The sequence below is a fragment of the Gallinula chloropus genome (assembly GCF_964237585.1).
Source record: "Gallinula chloropus genome assembly, chromosome: 4".
NCBI classification, from domain to species: domain Eukaryota; kingdom Metazoa; phylum Chordata; class Aves; order Gruiformes; family Rallidae; genus Gallinula; species Gallinula chloropus.
The window spans coordinates 31,200,674-31,226,172 of record NC_140088.1 but is presented as its reverse complement, the minus strand read 5'-3'; the positions used below and the strand labels follow the sequence as shown (position 1 = coordinate 31,226,172).

Sequence of the window (25,499 nt, the reverse complement as noted above, 5' to 3'; positions counted from 1 at the left end):
ATATTTGATACCAATATGCACAGTGCTGGCAGTAACACTAAGGAAACTTCTTCAGTTATGAATTTTCTCTCTGCTATTGAGTCTCGTACTGCTCAGGCAGTCTCTTCAGGATCTACCCTTTTACCACAATTCAGGGCTCCTTCCTGGCAAACAGGTAAAAATTTCTTTTTGAAATAAAATTGTCACATTGAATGTATGGGAGAATTTGAAAGAAAAATGTTTTGACTAGCTGAAAGGTTTTCTACCTTTTTTCACATCTCAATATTTAAAAACAAATATATTAGTGGAAGAATTAGATTAGATGAAGAATCATATGAGCAGAAATTCTGTTTAGAAGGAATTTAGATTATTTTGCCTAATGAGTCAAATGTTATTCTCCAACTTTGTTTGGAATTAGCTTCACACCATAAACATATTCAGGTAGGCTGCCATTACACCCTAGCAGATCTTTCATTCTCAGACTTTGTTCCTGATAGTAGTTGTTCTTCTGTGACATTACTATTCAAAGCCTATGGGTAACTTCAGCTCCTTTGTACACAGAATGAGCAAGGTCTCCTCAAAAAGGTCTAAGGAGCATGTTGCATAGAAATAAGTGATCTAATTTACAAATAAACAAAAAGGCTGTCTTTTTTGGCAGACTGACTGCCTCTTATAAACCTCCCCCATCTGTCAAGCCTTCTGTGCAGAGCAGGAAACTTTGCATATTTTGAGCTTGCTATAGACAGCCGCACCGAGGTAAGTGTGGCTACTACATCTGTGGGATGCTCCAAGTTGTGCTTAATCTCATGTAGTGATTATGCAGCTGCACAGTGAATCAAATCTATTCATTGGTCTGACAGAAAATGTTTGCATGTGTTTTTTTCTTTGCTGCGATGGTTTTCCACTGTATCAGCAAGCTGATCTGTGTCTCAGTGCAGCTGTATGATCACTTGGGAGGAGGCGTAAGGTAGGAAGAGGGAAGAGTTAACAACCCTTTTGTTGACAGTTTGCACTTGATATGTTAAGCGTAATGTGCAGCTGGATCCCGTGAAGAGCTACCCAAAAAGTTGAGAAGAGAGAATGTGACATTTTACTCACCGTGGACAAAAGCAGACATGTGAGAGCATAGATGAAGATGCACTCTGCTAGTCTGCAAATACAATGTTAATGTAAATTAGTGGTGTTTGGAGTTGTGATGACGCATCCTCTCATCAGAGTGTCAGCTGGGAAGAAATCTTGTTTTCTCTTCGTGCTAGCTTTCTCCATTGCAGCCTGCCTAACAGTGACTTGTGAAGATCGGGGAGACGTGCTGTGGGTCGGGTTTGAAGTTGATAGCAGTGATTGAGAGACTTCTCAGTGCACATTACTAAGAACTCATCAGTAAGCCCGTTTTCAATATTACCAGTTCTTTGAGCTTCCTGTTGTCATTTATAATACTTACACTGCTTTCTGTATCACTCAGTCCTCCAAGTGTCTTTTGAGAGCATTGTCTTCTACAAACTTTTTTGATGAGAGAAAGCAAGTGGTCTTTACTCTTTAAGGTGACCTTTCTTTAGAAGGGTTTTCTACTTCTGCTTTTTCTTCACGTCCTGCAACTGCTGATTTTGGGGTGATAGAGGAACTGAGCATTTGTCATATTGTCCTACCAAGTCTTACTTTGAATGTGTGGGATGTCTTACCACTGTTTTGATTTCTTAGGGTAGTGGGGAGTGTCTGTGCACACAACTTAATACCTTTGCCATACCTTTTGTCTGCTCCTCTACAAAAGTGAAATATAAACACCAGCATTTCTGACATAATGGGGCTTCTGTGGCTGACACTTTTCTGGTCTAAGACGTTACCTGTGTAGTGGGAAGGGCTTTAATTTATGGAAGAGAAGGGAAAAATGCAGGTTAGAAATTAACATCTGCAGTGATAATAGGTACAAGTTTTCCCCTTCTTTGATGCTTCTGGATGCCCCTACCTTTGTGTTGGTAGTAGGGACCAGTAAAAAAACCTCAACAAACAGCTGTACGTGGTATTGCAGTTTTTTGGAACGTGGAAAAAAGCATACTAAAACACTGCTTATGCTTTCTTACTCAGAAAGACCTTATTGTTGGTGGATGAAAAATACCTTGGCATTCCTTGAGTATCACATCTCTGCGTATCAGTTTGTCTTGAACTGAAAGGGAGAAACAAAGACTTTCTTTCGCAGCTTCATCTGAAACTTCCAAAGCAATTGTATGATTAAGTTGCAGTCAGTTTAAGAGGACTTAGTATATTTTAAAATAAAAACACTTTTTTTTTTTCTGAAGTATTTGTATCAAAACAAGATGGCTTTATTCTTAATGGTCCAAAGCTCAAAGCTGTTTTGAGAACCACTGAAAAGGGTTCAAATTATACCAGTGATTTTAATGTTTTCTGATTTGTATACCCTTGTAAATTTCTCAGTAGAGATGGAGTCCTTTACAGATTCCTTTACAAGAAGTTTAAGCCTCACAGAATAAATTTGCTGCCTTTACTTTTCTTCATATACAAACTTCAACAGGACCTCCAAGTTACAAGGTGAAAACCACTGAACCATGAAGATCGCTGCTGTAAGCCCCAAAGCTTGCAAGGGAATTTCACAGTATATTATGCTGAGAAATCATATTTAAGTCAGGATGTCATACCATTGTCTCGATGTAAATAACTAGTATTAAACCTATCAGTTGGATAGTTGGTATTGCACTGTGTGGATAGTTGCTGTCTCTGGATATTATGCTTTAGAAAGCATACAAATCATATTTGTATTTAAAGTCAGAGCCCTTCTTTAAGAAACATATATTGCAAGGTGTATGGCCCATTGCCTGTTTCGTTGGAAGCTCTGAAATGTTTCACAAAAAATGAGTTATAAAAGTATTGGTGAGTGTAAATGCAGGGGATGGATTTGCTCCTTTAATTGTGTACGTGTTACAATTGATGAAGTATAGTTTTGCATTTTTTCTGTATATTAAAGGTGTGCAGGGCTTTGGTCAGTTGTCCTCTACTATGAACTTCTTTTCAAATCAAAATAAAAAACTAATAAAGAACCTTCAGTTTCAAAGCAGAATTAATCTTGTACAATTTTATAAATTCACAAATTGCATTTAAGGATATGATTTTTTTTCCCTTGGCAATTCACTGTAGGTATAGAATTTGAAATTCTTAAAACCTACACTTCCAGTTGAAACTTACCCACTATAAGTGTTTCCCATTATATGCTTTTATTGAAAATGATGATTCTAAAGAAGTTTATATTAGTAAATGCTGCAATATTTTACATTTAAATGGGTTATAGAAATGCACTATGTTTAACTTGTAAAGCTCCCTTATCCTCTTTTTCCTTCTTGTTTTGTATTTTTTTCCCAGGTATGCATTCCTCAACAGCCGCAGAACTATTTGTTACTGGAGCTTTGCCAACCTCTGGAACATTTCCACCAACATCTGCTTTATCAGCATATCAGCATCCCAACACTTTCACCAATAGAAACTTTGCTACTACCCCTTCTCTTGCTCTTCAAGATACTACTTTTAGTGCTACATCAAATGGTCTCCTAACTACCCATGATCCTTTATTACAGATTAAAACATCGCAAGGCACTGTTCCAACTGCTTTGACATTTGAGCGCCTAAGCAGTTCTGTTTTAAGTACCAGTATACCACCTCAGTCATCAACATATCGTTCTGCTCAAGAATCTGCACCCCATCTTTTGCAACCTCAATTTAGTTTGTTGCCTTCGACCCTTGGAGGAGCTCAGCAGGTTTCTCAGGCGTATAGCACATCCGTCTTTACTGGTTCCACTGCTTCTATCGATAGAGCACTTCAGCGAGAATGTAGTGTTATTAAACACCATCAGCGGCCTTCAAGTACTCAGTCTGTTCAGGCTCAACTGACTGTTTCACAGCATTCCTTACACAGCTATTTAACGAGTACAAGTGGAGTTAATTTTCAGGATACATCTAGGCACTCAGCATTGTCCTGCAGTCCAGTTGGAGATGTTACTCAGGTGAGCAATGGAGGACCACAGCAGAAGACTTCTCAAGTCACAGTGGAACTTGCTCAGTCATACACATCTGCAATTCCGTCACCTGGTTTTCCATCTGCCTCCACAGCAAAAGTGAAAAATTGTTCCACAAAGCAGCCTCCAAGGTCAACAAAGACCCCCAAACCTCAAAGCGTAGCTCCCTCTGTGCAGACACAAAGCTATGCCAAAACTGCACGAAACCAGAGTTCTGTCATCACAGGTCAAGCACAGATCTATTCTACAGCACAGCTCCCAAGCCTCTTGTCGGTCAGCCAGTCACAAAACTATGTTTCATCCCAGGCTCAGAATGTGACACCTGTCAGTCACTCACAGGATTTCTCATCTAGCAAAGTTGAGAAGCTGCCCTCACTCTATAAAACATTGACTTTTTCTGGGCAATCGCAAACTATTACTTCTGACAGTCAAACTCTAAGTTACTCCCCAGAGGAACAGGTATTGACTTCAGTTCCAAATGAGAACTACTCTGGGCAAACAAGGGAACTTTCTTCAGTCAGCCAATCTCAGAGCTACTCTTCTAGTCACTCTCAGGGTTTATCTCCAGTAAGCCAATCCCAAGTTAGTTTTTCATCTCAATCACAAGTTTTATCAGCTGTTAGTCCTTCAGAAAGCTATTCTTCAGGGCAGTCTTTAACATTGCCATCACCTTCTCTTTCCTTTAATGCCTCTCCTCGGATACAAACGCTTCCAGCCTCGAGTCCTAGTCAGAGCTATATTTCTTTACATTCTTCTCAGAACTCTCAGTCACAAGAATCCTCCTCTCCACAGTCTCAGAAGTTTTTGCCATCTGTCCAGTCTCCTTTTGCATCTCCAGCTCATTCACAGGCACTGCAAAACAACAGGTCTTCCTCGGAAACAAAGTCATATATTAAAAGGAAGTCTGACTCTAATTTGTATGCCTCATCAAAACAAGAGGAAGAATTATCAATGCAGGACATGCAGGCATTGCAACAGCAAGCTTCTCTTGAATCTTCCACTCAGAGACTAACCAATGAGGAGATCAATGCTCAGGATGCATCCTATAGGGTCTCAAAACCAGATGACAGATACTCGCAAAGTGTAATCAGAAGTAACTCTCGTCTTGAAGACCAAGTTGTTGGACTTACGCTTCAAGGAACAAAGAAAGATGAAAGGATGGTCAATTCTGTGGAACAGCTCTCCCAGCACATTGGCCATATCACTAGCCTAAGCCATGATATAAAAAAGACAGCTAATTTAATGCAAGCAACACAAATAACTGTGAGCACTAAAGAACTAAACCAGCAACATTCTCTTATGCATAAGGTACATGAAAGTAAATCTCAAGAACAGCAAGGCCAAGTCATCAGTACACCATCCCAGGTTCAGTCCCATGCTTTAAGACATGGCCATCAGCTGTGTTTGCCCAGTGCCCAGGTACTACTGGAGTCAGCCTGTGACCTGCAGATTCTTCATCAGTCAATACTGCAGTCAGGTTTAGGACAAACAAAGGCATCACCACAAGTGCAAAGAATACAGAGTCCTCAGCAGGTGACCCATCCGTTCCTTCAGATGGATGGTCATATTATTCAAACGAATGGTGGTCATTCTCAGCAACAGCTTCATGCTCAAAATTCAGAAGTAATGAAAATGGACATTTCTGAGCCCTCAAAACCACTACAGCAACATTTGACAACAAAAGATCATTTTACTCAAACAAATCAACATGATTCAAAAAATCAGTTTGTTTCTCTTAGTTCCATATGTTTCCCAGAATCTATACTTCTCAGTGATGATAGGAATATATTATCCAATGTAGATGACATCTTAGCAGCAACAGCGGCAGCCTGTGGAGTGACGCCATCTGACTTTGCCAAATCAGCTCCTAATGAAGAGGAAATCCAGTCTGTTGAAAATAGCGAGGAGTCTAAACCACCGTTCCGATCAATGGATGTAAGACATGTCTCTTCTGGTTTCAGTGCCTCACCTCCTGTAGTTGGAAAGCCAGCAGGCATAAGTAACATGTCTTTGAATGGAGGCCAAATTACTATAAATCTTACACCAGTGTCAACAATACAGACAAAAACTGTGAGCCTTGATCAACAACACATTGAAACTTCTGATCAAAATGTACCAAGAAGAATGACATCTCCCACCCTTGGTCCTGGACAAGAAGAGCATGGGGCTGTTTCACTTAAGAAACAATCTAGCATCAGTCACGAATCTGAAGAAGATAATGATGCTTCTGCTGATGGTACACTAAATGCTAGAGACGCAGAATTTGTTTCAAGTGGTAAGAGTCTGAGTGAAGAAAGTGCTGCTTCAGAGAATGATTTTAATATGGGTGGTGATGATGGTACAATAGCAGGTAACCAGTCAAAGGGGCCATTGCAGCCACTATCTCTATCCCGGAGTGGGGATGGAACCATTAGTAGAAGTGAAGAAGAATGCCAAGATTTAACTCAAGGGAACCTTCTGAAGAAAAAAAGCAAAGTAAAAAGCCAAAACAAAATTGCTTCAGAAGATGACAGTGCACTTCAGAAACAGGTAAAAAGAAGTGGACAGTGTAAACGTCAAAATTCAAGAGGAAATGACTCATGTGTGACATATTCTTCTCCTGTTTCTGAAAGTTCTTACGATACTTACCAGCATCAGGAAAGAATGAGGCAAAAAATTAAAGAAGTTGAAGAAAAACAGCCTGAGGTCAAAACAGGATTTATTGCATCTTTTTTAGACTTTCTAAAGTCTGGGCCTAGGCAACAATTTTCAGCTCCAGCTGTACGAATGCCAAACAGGACTAGACGACCGGTTACCCAAACAGTTCGTGCCCCTTGCTTACAGTCCTCTGCAAAGCCTCAGCCAGCACCTGTAGCTGCTGAGGTTAGTGGAGAAAGTCCAACCAAAAAAGTTGATGAAGAACTTAAAAAAAATTTAGAAACGTTGCCTTCGTTTTCTTCTGATGAAGATGATTCTGTGGGTGGTAACCATGATCTTCAGAAGAGCATCTCTACTGCGTTGTCAGCCCTGGATGATACATCTGACAGAAAGAACAAATCAGGTAAAACAGTTACAAGTGCATGTATTGAAGGAGGTTTCTGTAGTTGATGGGGGAAAAATAAAGAATAAATTCAACTAACTTCAGTTCAGATACAGGTTTTGGTTTTAATCACAGTCATAGCTAAGAAGTTCTGGTCAAAACATGTGTTGATGATGAACTAAACTAGCGTTCTCCACAATTAGAAAATGTGTAGATAAACTTTTTCATACTACTTAGAAAGAGGACTGTTCTAATGCCAAAAAGTGATTTTAATCCAGTATTGAAATAATGTGTCTCTTATTCTCTGGCTTAGAATAGTAAATATGATTTTCATCTGGAAACCTCAACAAAACATCATATCAGAGGTTTTAAATCTATTAAAAAAAACCTAACAAGTGAACATATGAACAGTTATCAGCAGAGGTTAAGAGGTGAAGCACTGGTTTGACTAGGCTAGTCCAAGATGGAGAACATTTGACTCTGATTGCAGCAGTGTATTAACAAGCGTTGTAGCTGTGTGTTCATACATTTCTAACAAATGAACAAGGTCTGGGAAGGGTAGTTTTGGGCAAGGAGGGGCACATGGCAGCAGCCACTGATCACACACTTTTCAGTTTCCCTTGCATTTCATCTGTGTCGTACAGTACATTGCCAGTGTTCACAGCCTTTAACTGATGCTGCTCTGTGTATTTTCAATATACAGCATATAGACCTTTTCAGTGAAGTCTCATTTCCTCTGGTAAGCAATTAAAAACTGTCCAGTCAATCACATAAATGTACTAATTCAAGAGAAATGCCATTAGCTTCCAAAATAATCACACGGAGAAAATGAAATGTTTGTTAAACTCTTCTCAAGACCCATGATTTATAGGCTGGTTCTTAATGAAATAGAATGGAGTGCTTTTTTCCTTTTTTTTTTTTTTTTTTTTTTTAGATTAAAGGAGAGAGATTTTTTTTTTCTCCAGGGGTGATATGATTTTCTGAAAAATATATAGCACAATTGAACGTAAAGGATAATAATCAGACCTAAAATACCAGAAAAGGATTGCAGAATGCGTAATATACTAAACAGCACCTCATCTTCATTACAGTTCTGTTTTCTTCTGTGAATATTTCAGTGAAACTAAGTTCATGCATTTTGGAAAGTCTGTTACAGAAGATGAAGTTTCTTGTGTTTCTTTCAGTTGAATATGTATTTCAACCTAGAAAGCGGTGATCTTTCTTCCCTCAGAAAGCGAAAATGTGGAATAAACTTGCTGAAGTTTAACTTTACTAAGCCACAGTCTGTGCACAACTTCCTAAGAAAATATTTTAAAGGGGATTTTATTCCATTAGTGGTTTATTTGCAATGATTTATTTTACAATATTATCGTATCTTATTATTCATAAGGCTGTAATATTTATATCATGAGTTTTTAAAATTAATTTTCCTGTTTTATTGTATACAAAACTGTCTGTACATCGCACAAGATGCTTAGTAATTTCTTTCCTACTCGTATTTTGTAGATTTTCTAGTAATTCCTTCTGTCTGTCTTTGCACATAAGCATGGAAAGATAAATATTCAAACTGTTTTTTTGGTAGAATTAAGTAGTGCATGTACAGTTACCTGCTGTTCTGAAGACTGTAAATCTACTTGGGGAACTAATAATACTGTGTCTAATTAAAGCTATCATAGCATTACAAAAAACTAAACCATATTTGCAATAATGTATATCCAGAAGAACATATTTCATGGTTTAGCAATTTTACTGACTTGATTTCCTGAATCTTCATGTATCTGGTATATAGCTTCTGTATCAACACATTAATTTATATTTAAATAATTTGTTTTAAATTTATTAAAATGTGTCACGTTATCTTGTTTCTATTTTTTCAAGTGAAAAGTCAACAAATAACAGTGCTTGTAAAAAAAACAAAAACAACAACAAAAAACCCACACCTGTAAGATGGTTATGTTAAATTTGAAGCCAAGTTTCCTAGGTGATATTGATAATTATGCTGTAGCTAATATAACCTAATTTCTTTTAGATCAGTAAATGTTTAAAACTAAGACTATAAAATCTAAAAAGGATTCTGGTATTTTTTTCAAGTGGGAAAGAATAATAATTTTGAAAAGTGGGAGTTTCTTTTGGCTCTGGGGCATAGAGGAGAAAAATGTTCTTTCCCTTTGTTTTGACTGTCAGTTCTTGTTGCTCACCTCTGTTAATATTAAAAATCATTAGGGTATTGCCAAAGTTTTAATCTGAAACTTCCAGTTAAATCTTTACAAGATATAAATGTCCAAAAGCTGCACAGTAAATGTTTTCTTATTTCATGTGTATTTCTTTCCTTAATCCAATTTAAAAAGACTTTACTTACCAGCAGACTGAAAACAACAGTCTTGTAACCTTTACTATTGTATTTGCTTAGTCACACAAAGTACAACGTATTTCCTGTTGATCCTGTCTGCAACTATCATTGCATTCATCTTTGTTATTACTAGAGACTAACAGCTGCAGCAGTTTAATCCAGAGTTATACTAAATACAGTATTTTGGTTCTGTTTAAGGTTTTGTTGTAGCCAAGATAATGCTCTGTTTTTCATACAGTACTTGGTTTTAATATGCATTGTAACAGGAAAGAAGAAAAATAAACCTTGTTCCCGTTTTAAGTTGTTAATCCTTGATAATTTGTTTAACTAAAATTTGGACTTTTTTTCTTCAGAAGCTGAAAAAGTGGCAGTTGTTAGTGCTGCACCCACTGCTACTACTGCTGTAATAAAGCAGGAATCTGCACAGACAACTGCTCCTGTAGTCAATATGCAGGAGAAAATGAATCCATCTGACCCCTCAAAAGTAGCTCAACACGATGCCATGACTTCAGACCAGTTGGCGAAGATACAGGCAACTGTTGCAATGGAAGGATGTACTGATGAGGAGAATACAGACAGTGGAGGAGAGGGCATGTACAGAGAACGTGATGAATTTGTAGTGAAGATTGAAGATATAGAGACACTAAAGGTAATCTTGAGTATTTGGTATGGAAAAAAAGAATCCTGAAAAGTCCTCTGTATGATTTTAGCCTCAACAAGCTACCGAAAGGCGAGAGGCTGCAGATCAGTTTTCTGTTTATTTTCTAATACGCTCTGGCTGCTGCCAAAATGCCTCAAAGGTGTCTTTCTAGTGCAGATTAAGAATATGTTTTGTATGTACATCACCCATTTGTTATAGATTATGTACATAATAATGTAAATCTATGTGCTGGTAACCTCTGTTACAACTTGGAAAAACGGGATTTTTTTAATACTGAAAAGCATACTTTTTCACAGGCTAGTGTTTATGGAGGTTTTGGTTGGCTTCTTGGTTTTTTAAGATACTAGTAGGCTTTCAAGTGTAAGGTGTTGAAAGAAATTGCTTTTGGACTTTTGCAAAAAATCTTGAGTTGGTTTTTTTTTCCTTTTTTGGAAGAGGTTCTGTTTGCTATTCCAAGAAGAAATGGTTTTCATAAGCAACAGAACAGCTCTTCACATGAGTTGATGGGAATATTCCTTGTTGGTTTGGATTTCTTGTTTATTTTTTTTTTTGCTTCTGCATCTTTTCATTTCTTTTTGTTGCGATCACAGCCAGCAATATTCTTACCATTAATTTCTAATACTTTTGATTACTCATCTATGCATCCTCTTGAGTTTAAGTGTTAAAAGAATTCATGTAGCTTTGTCACATAAGGCAAGTGTTGTCAATTGTAAAATATTCCCTTGTCAATTACAAAACTGATTTTGTTGTGAGATACTTTGAATTCTAAGACTTACTGGTGTTTATTTCTTAGTTATTTAAACAGTAGTGAAAAAGGAACCAATACATGACAATGCTTTCCAAAAAGGTTCAAGCTGTTAATTTATGTGTAGGATTTATAGAGAATTCTCTTAAGGGCTGATAATTATAAATTTGTTTCTTAACATAGTTTATTTCTCAAGTATGTGAAGAAAAAACCCTGGTTTTTTAAGGTTAAGTTGAACTGAAAGCAAACTCTATTCATTGATTCATACTGAACTGTTTATTTTCATATTAATGCATGCGAGCATTGTGCTGTACCATACCTGGGCTTCAGCTATAGAGTTTCTAGGTATTTGCAAGCTTTTTGCAACTTGCTGTGATTCTTGCTGAGCAAAAAATTAAAAATCCTGGAAAGATGTTAGATTGTTTTAAAAAATTAAGGTCTGTGGCTCAGTTGTGTGGTACAAGAGCTAAGCTGTCGCACCGTAGGCAAAGCTGGTCAGTACAACTTCATCATGGTGAAAGAAAGATTTGTAGATTGCTTTAAACTTATTGTAGTCCATGACATACTGTGCAAATGGGATATAATGGCCAAGAGTTTGGGATTTTGAATGGCTTATTTCCATCTTATCTATGCATACCTTGCTCAAAAAATATAATGCACACACACTTCGGGGAGAAAAATAAGTGCTACTTTTAGCAAATAATTTTATGTTCTTACAGGATGCTTTGCAAACAGGAATAGAGCCTCCAGCTATTTGGAAAGTACAGAAGGCTTTATTGCAAAAGTTTGTTCCTGAAGTGCGAGATGGACAGAGAGAGTTTGCTGCTACGAACAGTGTGAGTCTCAAAAATTCCTGATGGACCCTCAGGGGAACTGATTTCCTTCATGGAAATCTATGAAACAAAATAAAACCTGATTCTGACAGAGATTCTTAGCAAGCATCCGTGGTGTGTGTGGGGAGGTTTAAAACATTTCTTGAATTATTCAGGCTTTGTAAAGGAACAAGTTTTCACAGTTAGAACAAAGTCAGTGGAAGTAGCCTTGGGAAGCAGCTGCTTTCCACAATGGGAAGGATACAGTTAGGGTACAATTTCAACAAGCAGCCCTTTGCCAGGCATATAATAATTTTGGGGTAACACATGTGGAGGATTAAAAATTGGGAGAAAATGAAGCCTTATTTTATCTCTTGCCTTATTTTCTTACTTAAAATAACATGTGGAAATCCATTGGAGAATTTCTCTTAAATTATAAATGCTGTAGGATGGCTCATCTTTGTACATAAACAATTTTTTTTCTAAACTGACTTTTTCCTTTGCTATTTAAATTTTTGATTGTTAAACTGAATAATTTTACTTAACAGAAACACTTGTGTATTCATTTATTTTTAATTTTTTTAGTATCTTGGCTATTTTGGTGATGCAAAAACAAAATACAAACGAGTATATGTGAAGTTCATTGAAAATGCAAACAAAAAGGAGTATGTCAGAGTATGTTCAAAAAAACCGCGAAGCAAGCCTGTACAGTCAGCAAGGTATTTTTATTTCAATTTGTTTTTCATTTTGCCATATTGTTTTCATATTAAGAACATACCTATTTTAATAAAGAAGACTTATAACTCAGGATTATGTTCATTCTTTTAAGTTGGAAACTGGGAACTGTGTTTTGCTTTCAGAAATGAGGTAAATTGCTGCCATAACAAGACTTCCCTATTTTGAATCTGTGGGTTGAAGTAATCATTTGCTTTTAGAGGTGTTAGGGGGCTTCACTTGACATTTCTTTCTGTCATTTTTTGTGCTGTTACTCAAGGAGAGAAGTTTACAGGTGTAATGATTTTGAATTTGTGTGTGTTGCTTTCTTCTGTCCTGTGGACTTTGAAAGTTAGGTGTGGTTTTTCTGGATCAGTTTCATGACTGTCCTGTCCCAGTATACTACTAGAAGTATTGTGCTTTCCTCTCAATGCTGGAAAGATAATTTAAAAACAAAAGTTCCTTGTTTAAGCTGTTTGTTACAAGGGTGTTTTTCCTTCTTTTGTATGACCTTGCACACTAGGGTATTTTTTACTACACCTGCCCTACCTCCTTCACCCTGCCTCAAAAAACTTTATCACTTTGAGTCATCCCATGTAACCTCTGTTGATGCCTTAAGATCAGTAATTCTAGTAGCATTGCTTTAAACCATCAGCAAGGATAAATAAAAACCAAACAAATCTGACACTCTGGAGAGCTGTGTAAATGCAGGGCAAACATCGTATGGTTTTGATTATTCTAGTGAATATACTACTAGTCCTGCAGAATGTTATGACTATAAGTGTGTCTCAAACAGGTACTTCAGCTATCTCTGAGATTTCCTGTGAAAACAAGGTTTTCACTTAGGTCACTTGCTAAGGGCTTTGCTATTGTGTTTTGTGTTGACCTTTGATTGTGCTTTTGGAGAAGACTGCCAATTCTGTATTGTACAAACTCCATCATACTTTAATGCTTAGCTTATTTTTTCACATATACAGATGGTATCTGTTTTTTTCTCTGTGTGGCTGTTCAATGCTTAGAATTTAATGAAGATATCTTTCCTTTAGCAGATGCTAGTAAATAGTAATGAAAAAAAAATTACACAGTGCTCTTTATTCAAGAATGACTGGGTTTTTAAGTCTGGTTTGCTCTCAAAGATAGCAGTGCCATCAGACAATCAGATTTATAAAATGATTGTGATCTGCATAAAACAGGCTAGAATTTTGATGTTTCTTGGGCTACAGAAGTCTGTTCCAGAACCCGTTCCTCCAGTGCTCGGAAACAATCCTGTCTTTTAGCCAAAATATGATAATAATTTGCTTTTATCTGTATAGTCTCCTCACAATACTGGTTTTGGCTTTTATGTCTGTCTTTCCATGGTGTTTTTACTGCATGATGTATTTCTGGAGAACAGTCAGATTCTGCCTCTGTCTTCACTTCTGGATTAATCAGTATTCCACCTTCCTCATCTAAGGCAGGCTTTCCATCCCTCTAATCATTCTAGTATCTGTTGTCTCCATCCATTTCAGTTTGAAACCTTCGCCTCTGACAGATGACTAGAATTATTCACAATATTCCAGAAGATGCTAACAATGTTTCCTCTGTGTAACTATCTAACATAGTTAGATGCTAACGATGTTTCCACTGCTTTCCCATTTGAACTTTCCTATTTTGACAAAAAGTCTTGCCTGGTGCCTTCCCAGAATTGTATTGCCTGCCATGTTCTCAAAACTGTAGTGCAATATTTGTCCAAAAGTACGTGACTTTGTATTTATGATACTAAGCTTCCTGTTTGCTTTCCTGTTTTGAGTGGTGGGAAGAAAAAGGAGAGGATTTGTCTGGTTTCTTTTTCCAGTCCTCAATATCCTGCATTTCTTGCATTTTTACCTGGATGATATTCTTTCCCATCTTTGTATAGTTACAATATCCCAAATTCAGCTTGTCTGTGTGTCTCGTTGATTACTAGTATTTGTTCAAGTTGATCTGGTCTAATGGCTTTTTTTCATTAAATAATAACTTTCAGTATTAGCTTCAGTGTCCTATAGCTCATACATTCTACTGACACTGGGCAATTTAAACTTTCTGTGCCTATTTATCAAGTTAGAAAATTTGAATGCTATTTATAGGTAGTTGAGAATAATTGTTCAGTGTTCTATAGACAATGTAGTAGTATAGTGTGTGTGACCTAATTCCGAGTTGCTTGTGACAGTGAAATATGTATATGTAATCTGTGGGGAATATATTCTGATTAAATAAGATTTAAAGCTATTTTATTAATGCCAAAAACTTGTGTGGTAATTATTTTCAAAAGATCATCTTTGTAACATTGCAGGACTATTCATTGCAAGCCCAGTAGTAGCATCAACAAACCCCCTGATCCACCAACACCAAAACCAGCGGCAACAAAAGTCCCTTCTGTAAAACCCAAAGCTAAACAGCCAAAGGTAAAGGCTGAACCACCACCAAAGAAAAGGAAAAAGTGGAAAGAAGAATTTTCATCTTCCCAGTCTGATTCTTCACCTGAGGCCCAGAGTGAAGAGGATGGTGAGTGAAATACTGTTGTTAGCATGTTGCTAGCCCATTTGAACTTAACTGGAACTCGCATTGTAAAAATATGTTGCTTGATCTAACACATTTTTCTTTACTAGCCTCAGAAAAAAGACTAAAATCTGCCAGCACCATGCAAAATTGATTCTTAAAAGTTTTTACTTGTTTGCGTATGAGCAAATGTGTGCAACTGAAGTTACCTCAGATGTAGTTTATCAATTAGCTAAATTTATTTTTACTACTTGCTTTCTGAGGTGAGTGCAACTGCAGGTGAAGGAGCTGATCTGATTTTAGAATATATCTCAAGAATTGAAGTCTTCATTCATTTTCCATTGCAATGCCATGTCATGTCTAAAATAACATTCCTGTAATGCCTGTCTGCATGCAGATGTGGGCAGAATTCAGATGTTACTGTTGTGGGGTTTTGGTTTGTTTTTTTTTTTAAAACCCATGGAGAAGCAGCAGTTGATATTTTTTTTTTTTTTTTGGCTGATTCATTGCTTGTCTAAATGCCAGCTGTTCAAATGCAGCCTGCTGAGCAGATTTGGTGGTAAGACCTTTATGGTGTCTTGGAACATCGAGATAGGACGTTTGTAGTAATTCTCCAGAACAGAAAGGAATTTTTGAAGTGTGCTGTGTTTATAGAGATTACTTGTCATAGCAGATGTACAATGTTTTTTGCAGTTTTTTCTTTATTCCCTCAATGTTTGAAGTTAACCTGTGTAGTACCCATGCTTTGTATTGCAGTATTTCCAAAGCATGTTGTCAGCAATGACTTTTAACTATAGATGAGCTAGGGTTGGTGGACTGGAATAGTCCCCCTCTGAAGGCAGCACCTTTGAAATAACATTTTTCAGTGGAACTTAAGTAGCCAGATAACTGCTAATATGTACAATTGTCCATATTTAGAATTTCAAGTAACCTAGTGATGATATGCATAGAAATGTGAATATCTGAGAAAATGTAACAGCCTTGCTATCTAAATTACTGCAAAATGCCGGTGTCATGTGTGAACCCTATAAAAAGCTCCAAAATACTTATTAATACTGATGACTACTTCATGTGCATTTTTAAAATTGCCATTCATGAAAAAATAAAAGGTTCCTCAGAATAAGCACACTTGCATTCCTTCACTGATAAAAGTGGTTTTACATGTTTTTTTGTGAGTTGGACAGTTAGGTGTGATTGACTTGGATGGTATGCAGGCTCCCAAGTGACATTAGTGCTTTCACATGTTTTTCTGTTGGACATCTTTGAGATTTGTGGCTTTAGGACATGCTTGCATTGACATGAAACCTCCACTTCAGGCACTTGGATGAAATTATTCATTATCCCTTTTCTCTGGAGTTTCATCTATAAATGAAAATAGAAAATTAAAATAATAGAAAAATGTTTACAATCTCTAAACTATTATAATCTAAATGCTGATAGATCATGTGCTTTTACAAAAAACTGTGCCATTGCTACTAGATTTGGTGCTTATTCCCGGTTTTGGCGCATAGGCAGTTTGAGTATTATATCTGATTGCACTGAGTTTTAATCTCTTGGGATACCAGTAGGGGTCACTTGTGTTTTGAGAGAGAAAAACCTTAGGTTTAGAAAACCACGAATATTTGGAGGATGTTGAAGGGGGGAAAAAAATAATCATATTCCGATTAATTTTCAGAGCTTGTACCTCCAGCTCCCCTTGTTACTCGCTTTTTGAACACAAGAGCTATGAAAGAGACTTTTAAGAGCTACATGGAGTTGCTTGTTAGCATTGCCTTGGATCCAGACACGATGCAAGCCTTGGAAAGGAGCAATGGTACAGTATGTTTAACATTTGTACACTTTTATTAGATTGTAAGGTTATTAATCGGTAAATCAAATGCATTTAAAAAAACCCCACCACCACACAACAGGAAAAAAAATCCCACTAAATCAATACTACTTACCCATAGCAAACATTTATTTCAGATTTCAAGGGTTTCAAGTTTTTACCTTCTTATGAAGAAACACCCTTATAACTGTATGTGGTTCTGACTCTTGCTGCTGTTAAAAATTCTGCTTTTCAAACTCTAAAGCCTTAAAATTGTCATCAAAGGCAATTATATTCCTCTCTTTATTTCATGAGAAAGTATTTGGACTGACTTGCTATAGTGGGCTCCAGATATAAGTTGAAACTGTTCTGTTTCTGAAAATTTAGGGAAATGTTCAAGTATAAAGAAACAGGTCCCTAAAGAGCAAACATTTCATGTATAGTTGCAGGGTGTTGTTTTGTATTATATTCTGTTTGTCTGTATTTAAAAAATCTATTTTCTAGACCTCCTTTCCTCATTTGTTCTGGTTGTGCATCAGTGCATTACCTCAGGGTTTCATGCCCATGCCTTACATCAGTAGTCCCACTAAAAGCTCAGAAATTGACTTTCTAACTAAACAATTTCATACTGAGGTCTAAATTGTCATTCATGGCCACATACCTATGTTCAAATGTATATTGTGCAATTTAAAATTGTTTATCAGATAACTTTTATCTGGAGGCACATTCCTCCATTCCTTTTGTTACAAAGGCCATCAGGGTCATTCTTGGAATATGGAATAGTGCATCTTAAAAACATACACTTGTCTTCATAAAGCTGCCAGCTGTATTGCACAGCAGAGGATTATATAGGAAATAGCTTGAAATTGTCTAAGATTTGTACTCTTTTTTTCATATTTTTTCCTTTCAAGAATGAAAAGCCAGAGAAGGAGCAGGATTGCAGTCAGTAAGTAGACTGCATAATATCTAAACCAGTTTAGTTGGCTGATCAAAAAAAAAAGCCATATATTTTTCTCTCATGTTTGAGATTAGTTTATGTGCATTATTTTTTACTTCCACATTTTATGTTTAATGGGTAGAAGCATAGATTGAATAGGAATCTTACTGCTTTGTGCCTCTTACTAATCAACTACTGTGGCTTTTGTGTGTCTTTTAGATGAGCTACTTTTGCCTCACATGAGAAAAATTGATGGTATGCTGAATGACAATAGGAAACGGCTGCTTTCCAAATTACGCTTGGATCATGCTTTCAAGGTATTCTCTTTTAAATTCTAGGATTTTTAAAGTAATGTCATAAGTTATGTCATTGAATGCGTACCATGTGCAGGCACAACTTAAAACCCAGAAGGCAAATTTGTAACAGAAGTGAATATGGATTTGAAAGAGATGCTATAAATTCAATGCTTGTATGTGGCATTTGGAGAACATTTTGTGATGGAGGAGTTTATACTGCAAAGGTAAAGTTCTAGTTTTACTCCCCATGTTTTCTGGTTCATTATCAAGCACTTTTTCTTTTAAGCTTCTCAAGTTTGCCTAAAGAAAACGTTTGCTGTGCTTCTAGAGCTTTTGGTTAAGTGATTTTATTGTCTAAAAAACTTAATAAGCTTTTACATGGAATAGCTATGCTGTGGAGCAGGTGTCTGAACTTTGAAGTGGAGACATGATCAAAGTAGTTTATAACCAGGACAGAGGGACTCAGAAACAACTCTTGTGTGTGCTCTTTCATGTGTCTTCAGCACGGAAGATTGGGAAAAGTGTAGATAGCAAGCCCATATTACAGCAGCTTTGACGCCGGATTAAAAAATGGGTCTGGATGTGGTGAGGGAAGACAGCAGCCATACCATCTCAATAGAGAGAAGGTAAAGAGGGGGAAAATCGCTGCTTCCTACCGTTCCCACCTTCCCTCCAAGCAGCAATGATTTCAAGAATGTAATAAAGTGGATTAAGGCTATTTTCATTCATGTCTCAGTACTAGTTATCAGTGTGTGCAGTCATACTGGTGTTTCTTCCTGTAGCAGTTTTGAGACCAATAGCAAAACAGACCTCTCTCTAAACACCATCAGACTGGACTTGCTCCTTGTCTTTCTCCTGTCATCTCCAGTACAGGGATGCTTGGAGAAATAGTTGTCAGTCTGTACTGCTGTCTGCTTATATTTGAGAGCTAGGTGAGGAGGAAGGTAATAGTAGACATGACAGTTCTGCTTTTTCATTGTGAAATCTTTAAAAGATCTTTCTCCCCATGGCCTGGTGAGTCTTGTGGGTCATTAAGTGACCTTGTTTCAGGGATGAGAACATCATCAACCAGTGAAACAGTTTTAATTCACAGGATTATTGAACTTTTTTACTGTTAGTTTTGCTGTTTTCCCAACAGCTATACAATTTGTACCTGCTTGAAGAAAATTTCCTGTGGCTTCCTCCTTAGAGTAGGAAGGCATGGGGAGGACTGTGTATTTTCAAACCATACACAGAGCCTCAGAGAGGTAGGATATATTAATTCTTCATTTGTCTTTTTCTTTTGTGGTAGGAGTTTTGTGTTAATAGTTATTTCTATAGCTGCTTCTTTTAGACCTTTCTATGCAGAGAAGATAGGCCACATTAAGGTAGGATATGAATTTGCAGAGTTCTAGATATGTTCACAATATATGCAAAGTGAGAGAGCTTAATTTGGGTTTTTTCACAATTTAAGGAAAAAAGTCTTCTGTAATGCTAACATCCAATTACACTGCTTATTCAGTTGGAGTTCATGACTAATGCAGTAGCTTTCCTGTGTTCACTTCAAACTGATTATGTATCATCTCTAAAGTTAGCTTAAGCCTGTATTTCACAGTATGATTTGCTAGAAATTAATGGAGTTATGGAGGTAAAGAAGGGATCTGCTTGTGATGTAAACAAGTTAAAAAGCTGTTTGTGTTTGCTTTCTGGTATGAAGGTATCAAGTTGTCATCCTTTTGTCAATATTTTTTGTTTATATGTATTATTATATACTTTTATATATTCTATTCGTAGTCATAAGTTTTTGTGTTGGTTAGGAAAATGGGCTTGATACTTCCTAAGATTCAGGTTGATCTGATGCTTAGTACAGGAAGGCCTGCTTCTGTTCCAGCTTTGATCAAATGACTGATTCAGATATCAGAGCTGAATGAGACACTGAAGCAAGAACTAATTGAAAAATACCATTTGAGAATTTTTACTATACTCCATTGATAACCATGGATGAATTTAACTTCTTTATTTTTCCACTGGATAGAGTTAATATATGGGATATTTTAGCACTGTATTACAAACCAAGCCAAACACTGAAGTTAGTAGTTGGTGTTTGGTAGCTCTGCCTGTAATGTTCTTTATAGTTCAGACAGTTTGTTATGTCCTTTGGGTTATACTTTTTATAAGCAAAATTAAAAAATACTACTTTTTTTAGTTGAAGCTTGGTAGAATTATGTAAAATTAATTTGGAAATTAGTATCACCATATTGTCTTGCGCTCTCAAAGAGGCAGAAATCATTAGTATTTTCTTTTTCATTCCAATTCAAATTTGTGTGGTTTAGGTCAGTGGTCTGGCCTTGTAACCTCTTATGGTTAATAGGAATTCTCCAGAGGAAGGCAGAAATGGCCAAAGCCCCCCGATGCTCAAAGTCAACCTTCAGGAACACTACTGCAGTGGATAGAAAAACTGAATAATTTAAACTTGTTGAAGCTGTTCCAGTCTGAAAGCATTGCCATGAATATTGTATATGGCCAGGTTAGCTAGTTGACGTTACTGCTACCACCATGCAACTCTCTCTGTGCAGTAGATTTTATAGCTCTTTTTTGAGAGGGTTATTTTATAAAGGGAAAAAGGGCTGATGTATATGAAGGGCTACGAAATTATAGACAGGGGAGGTTGTTGAATATTAGTACTGCTTGTTAAAAGAAAATTCAAACATTCTGTCAGTTTCAAATTTAACCCAATATTGCAAATTGAGCTCCTTAAGCTGCAGCATCAATGCATTTTTCTATATGCTTGATTTCTCCTCTCGTACTGCAGTATTATACAAAGATATATACATTCATTTAATTGGAAATATTTTTTTCAGGACCAGATTATATAGCATAACAGTACTATTTCAAAGCATCTGCTAATGTAAGACTTTATTTATACAACAAATTTGTACTCTAACTCATGCAAATAGTGTAGAACTGAAGCTGGTAGAAATGCAGTTCACTCCCATCAGTTACTGTGTCTTAAACATGCTTTGTTGACTCAGCTGTCCATTTCACTGTGCATAAGCTTTTCTACCTTGCAGATGTGATATGCAATCAATTTGTATTCTGCAAAAGCTGGGACAAAACCTACAAAGATATTTAGGCATCCAATCTCTGCTACAGGTGGCTGACTTCCCATGCCTCCCTAGGAATTAAGTATTTAGGCACCTCCAAGTAACTTGACCTTAGAGATTCTTGGGTAGAAATTGAATGGAAAGCATTTTAAAAGGTAAAAAGTGCCTAGTGGAGCCTTTTGTGCTCTTTCTATCAAGAATCACAGATGATATCTGAGATACAGTAACAGAATCTTCTCATCTTGAAAAATTATGGTAGGCAAGAACTATATGCTTTTCGAACTGTTTATAATTGCTTGATGGGATAAAGACCTTTCATCAGGTCTTTGTAGAAGAAAATTGTTTTATAATAGGCTACATTCTAACTTCTCAAGAAAAATGGCCAATTTATTAGCAGTATGGGTGGCTGGCTGTTACTGAACTTTTCATAAGCCTTTTTCTTTATATGCTCTTTAAAGAACGCATTGGAAAACTTCCCTGAACTGACAGTGGTCACTCGGGATTCTAAGACAAAAAGCGGAGGAATGTCTGTATCCAAGATCAAAATGAATGGTAAAGCTTACAATAAGAAAACACTGAGGGCTTCTAAATCAACCACTAAATTAGCACAGGTGAGTGTTCAGAGGGTTTATTGCTGCCAGCATCTGACTTCTAATGTGATAACCACATTTATATAAATCTATATCTTTTATAGATTATCAGCATATAAAATCTTTGAGTGAAGTGCCTTTTCTGTAACAAGGGAATGTTAAAAACAATGTTTAAAGCAGTATATTAAATCATTCTTTTAACTCATCTGTGAAACAGTTATATTCTAGCAGGGAGGCAAAATAAATAATAATTTATTACCCTATTTAAGTTCTGCATTTTGACCCAAGTGCTCTTACCCTGTTTATTTAAACAGGAATACTTGTGTAGCAACTACTCCAGATTGCAGGAAGATGTAGTAGTATGCTGCTTCCCTTATGGTAGCTGGTAGGTGACGTTGGATGGGGAAATGTGAGCTCTGCTGTTGCTGTGCTTCTCACAAACAAGTGTAGCATGTCAAACAGCAGAGCCCTGCTAGATCCCCTTCTGCTTCTGTCACCACCAGAGCAAGGGCTGGACTTCAGACCCTGCTTCTTGTAGCAGTCAGCATGCTGGACTGTTGCTGAAGCAGCAACATATTGCCACCAGCAATTCCTGTTAAGTTGCTGTGTAGCTCATGATTCTGGCAGCTTCTTAAACTTCCTTCAAAATCTCTAAAGGTAATGATACAATGGCTTCTGGATCAAAAAAAGAAAAATTAGTGCTCATACGGTAAAAATGGAGATAACACTTTTTAAAAACCTAGTTCTTTATTGCTCACTTCCAATGACAGAATGAAACTGTATATCTTAAATTAAAAAAAGTGTTTAAGTGATGAGGTAAAGGTTGAGAGGTATGCATTGCTTATTGCTGTAGTGTTCCTAGGGCACACTCTTAACTAGATTTTGCTAGGTACTGGCTCATGTAGCCTTGCCTCTGAGCAGTAAATAGTGGCCAGACAAAATGACCTGTAAATACAGGCCAAAGTAACCTAAGTGTTAGAATAATATAGATCAGCTCTTCTGAAGCACAAACTATATGTGTTTTGCAATGCTACCTGTCAATCTGGTGGAAAAATAGTTAAGCTCTGGTAATTCTTGCAGTAGTTTTTGAGAAGAGGTTGTCTTACCTGTTTTAGATTTGCAGTGCATTCAGGAGAATTGAAAGCTTTCTTAAGTTTCATTTTGATAAAATAACTCAGGAGAGAAAATGGAGATAGGAAATTATTGTGATGTAATATAAATCACAGTGTACCAAAATACTGAAGCAATTATTTGAATGAAATACTCTAGTTCTGAATTGTTGAAAACAATATTGTTTACAGAAGAAATTTTCCATCATACCTCTGTCCTAGAAAATAACATGAATTTACCTAAAATAATTGTTCTTTTTGCAGGAGTTTACAGTAGATCCAGAAAAAATACAGTTATATTCTTTGTATCACTCTCTCCATCATTACAAATATCACATATATCTAACATGTAAAGAGGAGGTAAGTATTGTTCTCTTTGAGATACTTTTATATTCCTTATTGAGGGAATTGAGTCCAACTAGAGGGACTGTTCTCTCCTCCTTGATAAATTACTATGGATTGGGGCATCCTACTGTAATTAATTCTTTATGGCAAAGGAAAGGATATGCTGAGCATGTATGTTGCCTCTAACAGGCACTGCTGCCCAGAACATGCAGGTATGAGACTTAGGTTTTGTGTGATACCAGTTTCTCTCGGGATAGGTAAGCATTCCACACTGCTATCCAAAATAAATGAAGCACATCTAATCAGTGTGTGTAACTTCTCAGAAGCTGCTTTTTGCCTTAGAACACCCACTCCTGATTTTTTTTTTCTGCAAATCCTTGGTGGAAATATTCCAGGTAGCAGAAATACGAGAGTTGAGCTCTGGTTCAGTTGTTAGGAAATGCATTTTTGGGTGCACTTTCCCTAGTTTTTAAAGCTTAATTTTTTTTTCTCCAAAGAAGGTTTGTATTTAACTGCAGAATGTTATTAAAACAAAAATTCTGAAATGTTGACAGCCTAACATGTATATGTGTATGCATCTCTCTCCCCCCTCTCCTTCCCCCCGCTTCTATTTTTTTAAATAGATTTCTTCTGTTCAGAAGAGGAGTGCAGATCTAGGACAGGAAGAGATTGTGCAGCTGTGCATGAAAAATATAAAATGGGTGGAGGATCTTTTTGAAAAGTTTGGGGAACTTTTGAATCGTGTCCAGCAGAAATGCTCATAACAACAACGTATCCCAAATCTCGCATTTTTCTACGGCACTAACCTGATGGAACAGAAGGCTCAGAGAGAGGCTCTGATTTCTTTTACAATGCCAGACTCTGTTCTTGTTTGCAGCCATTTTTATTTCTCTTTATGGAACTCTGTGCCTTGGCTCTTGCCAAGGAAAAGTGATGCTGCCAAGGAAATCAGTCCTTTGGAGATGGAACTAAACATGAACCTAACCACATTTTTAACCTGAAGAATTATTTTCTATTTTGTAAACTATTGGATAACTTAGTTTTATTTTCAGAAATGTTTTTAACAATTGATAAAGCATGCACTACACATACTTTTTTCTTTATTGCTAAAAGGATAACAACACTTAAAATACTACAGATTTTTCCATCCCTGACTAAGAATCAGAAAAGTCAGCACTGGGGTGAACTAATGTCTGGCCACCAAATTTAGACTTTGGTACATCTTGTGAACAGAGCCGGAGTGACATCAGTTTCTGCATACATATATTGCCATCATAAAATCCTGAAATGTCATTATGCTTTATGGACTCCTTTTACTATTGTCATGTTCGGGAGACTGAACATGGAGTTGGTGCAATCCTATGACTGCTTTTTGTGTCAAATTATATTGTAATGAAAGACAATGACCTTAACTATTTTCCCTGTTTTGAAGAAAAAAAGATATTTTCCTTTATACTGTGTTTTTTTTTCTTTTGAAAAAAAAATTCAATTGTACATTTTATCTCACTAATAGTTGTATTTTTCACAGAGAAAATATTGTGGTTAAAATTGTTTCATGTATCTTTGTAATACACTTTCCATTGTTTTCAGTAAATCCTATTCATTTATAAGTTGATTTCATATTGTAAACTATGTATCTCGAGGTAACCCTTTTGTTTATACAGGTTTGCTTCAGTGTTAACCAGAATAATGCATACTAGACTAGTTTTGCTTTAAGTGTAGTTGTGTTAGACACTGCAATTATTTTCTGATATGTGAAAATAAATTTCTTACTAAACTAGCACTTGATTAACTGAGAGTTTAAATGAAGAGCTACTACATTTATCTTTGTCAACAAAGATTGATGATTGAATAGACTATATGCAGTGTTAAACACAGCTTACATAATTGTTTGTAGAACTGGCAGTTGCAGAGCTGTTCTCTTTTTGGTGCCTTTCGAGTCTTCAGACATCTTTGTAGCTTTTTTCCACTCCAGTTTTAACAGTTAGTAGTGCCACTAGTCACACTCAGACATTGAATGTAATGGGCTCTAATCAGGAGAACGTTTTCTTTAAATTTGCCAACAGAATGCCTTACTGAGTCATTCAGAATGCATACGTGCTCTACTGGCGTCCTGAAAAAAAAGTCATGTCAGTCTTTTGTCAGATAATGATGGAAAAAAATTCATTCCTTTATCCTTTCACTGCCACTTAGTGCCTTAATTTCAGCCAAGAAAGCAGGGTTCACTATTCATTGGCCAAATGAAATAATATCCATTGCCATGTGACCTTTTTTCCCATTACCTGTTTTAGTCCTATTTAGTTGATACATGAATATTCATTAGACTGTAGAACTATAAAGAGTTTAATGAATAGATGTGAAAATGGAATGACTTGATCTTGAGTGATCAAATAGAGGTTTGAATATTAAAGTATGTACAGAGTTTTAGCTGATTAGTTATAGAACCTTGTAGGATGTTTACCATATTTCCAAAGCTTTTCATCTTTTAAGAGCAATAATTCTCCTTTACAATGTGT

General features: G+C 36.5%; 1 protein-coding gene across 1 annotated transcript; it reads left to right on the top strand.

The window, feature by feature from the left end:
* Nucleotides 1–23,747, top strand: QSER1 (glutamine and serine rich 1; the record flags this gene model as incomplete). Its single annotated transcript, XM_084262826.1, has 11 exons — nucleotides 1–154; nucleotides 3,349–7,038; nucleotides 9,721–10,016; nucleotides 11,493–11,609; nucleotides 12,171–12,304; nucleotides 14,611–14,822; nucleotides 16,492–16,629; nucleotides 17,780–17,877; nucleotides 21,398–21,550; nucleotides 22,903–22,998; nucleotides 23,607–23,747. The coding sequence occupies exons 1-11, from the start codon at nucleotides 16–18 to the stop codon at nucleotides 23,745–23,747; spliced, it is 5,214 nt and encodes a 1,737-aa protein (XP_084118952.1). The 5' UTR covers nucleotides 1–15.
* Between the last annotated feature and the right edge of the window lie 1,752 nt (nucleotides 23,748–25,499).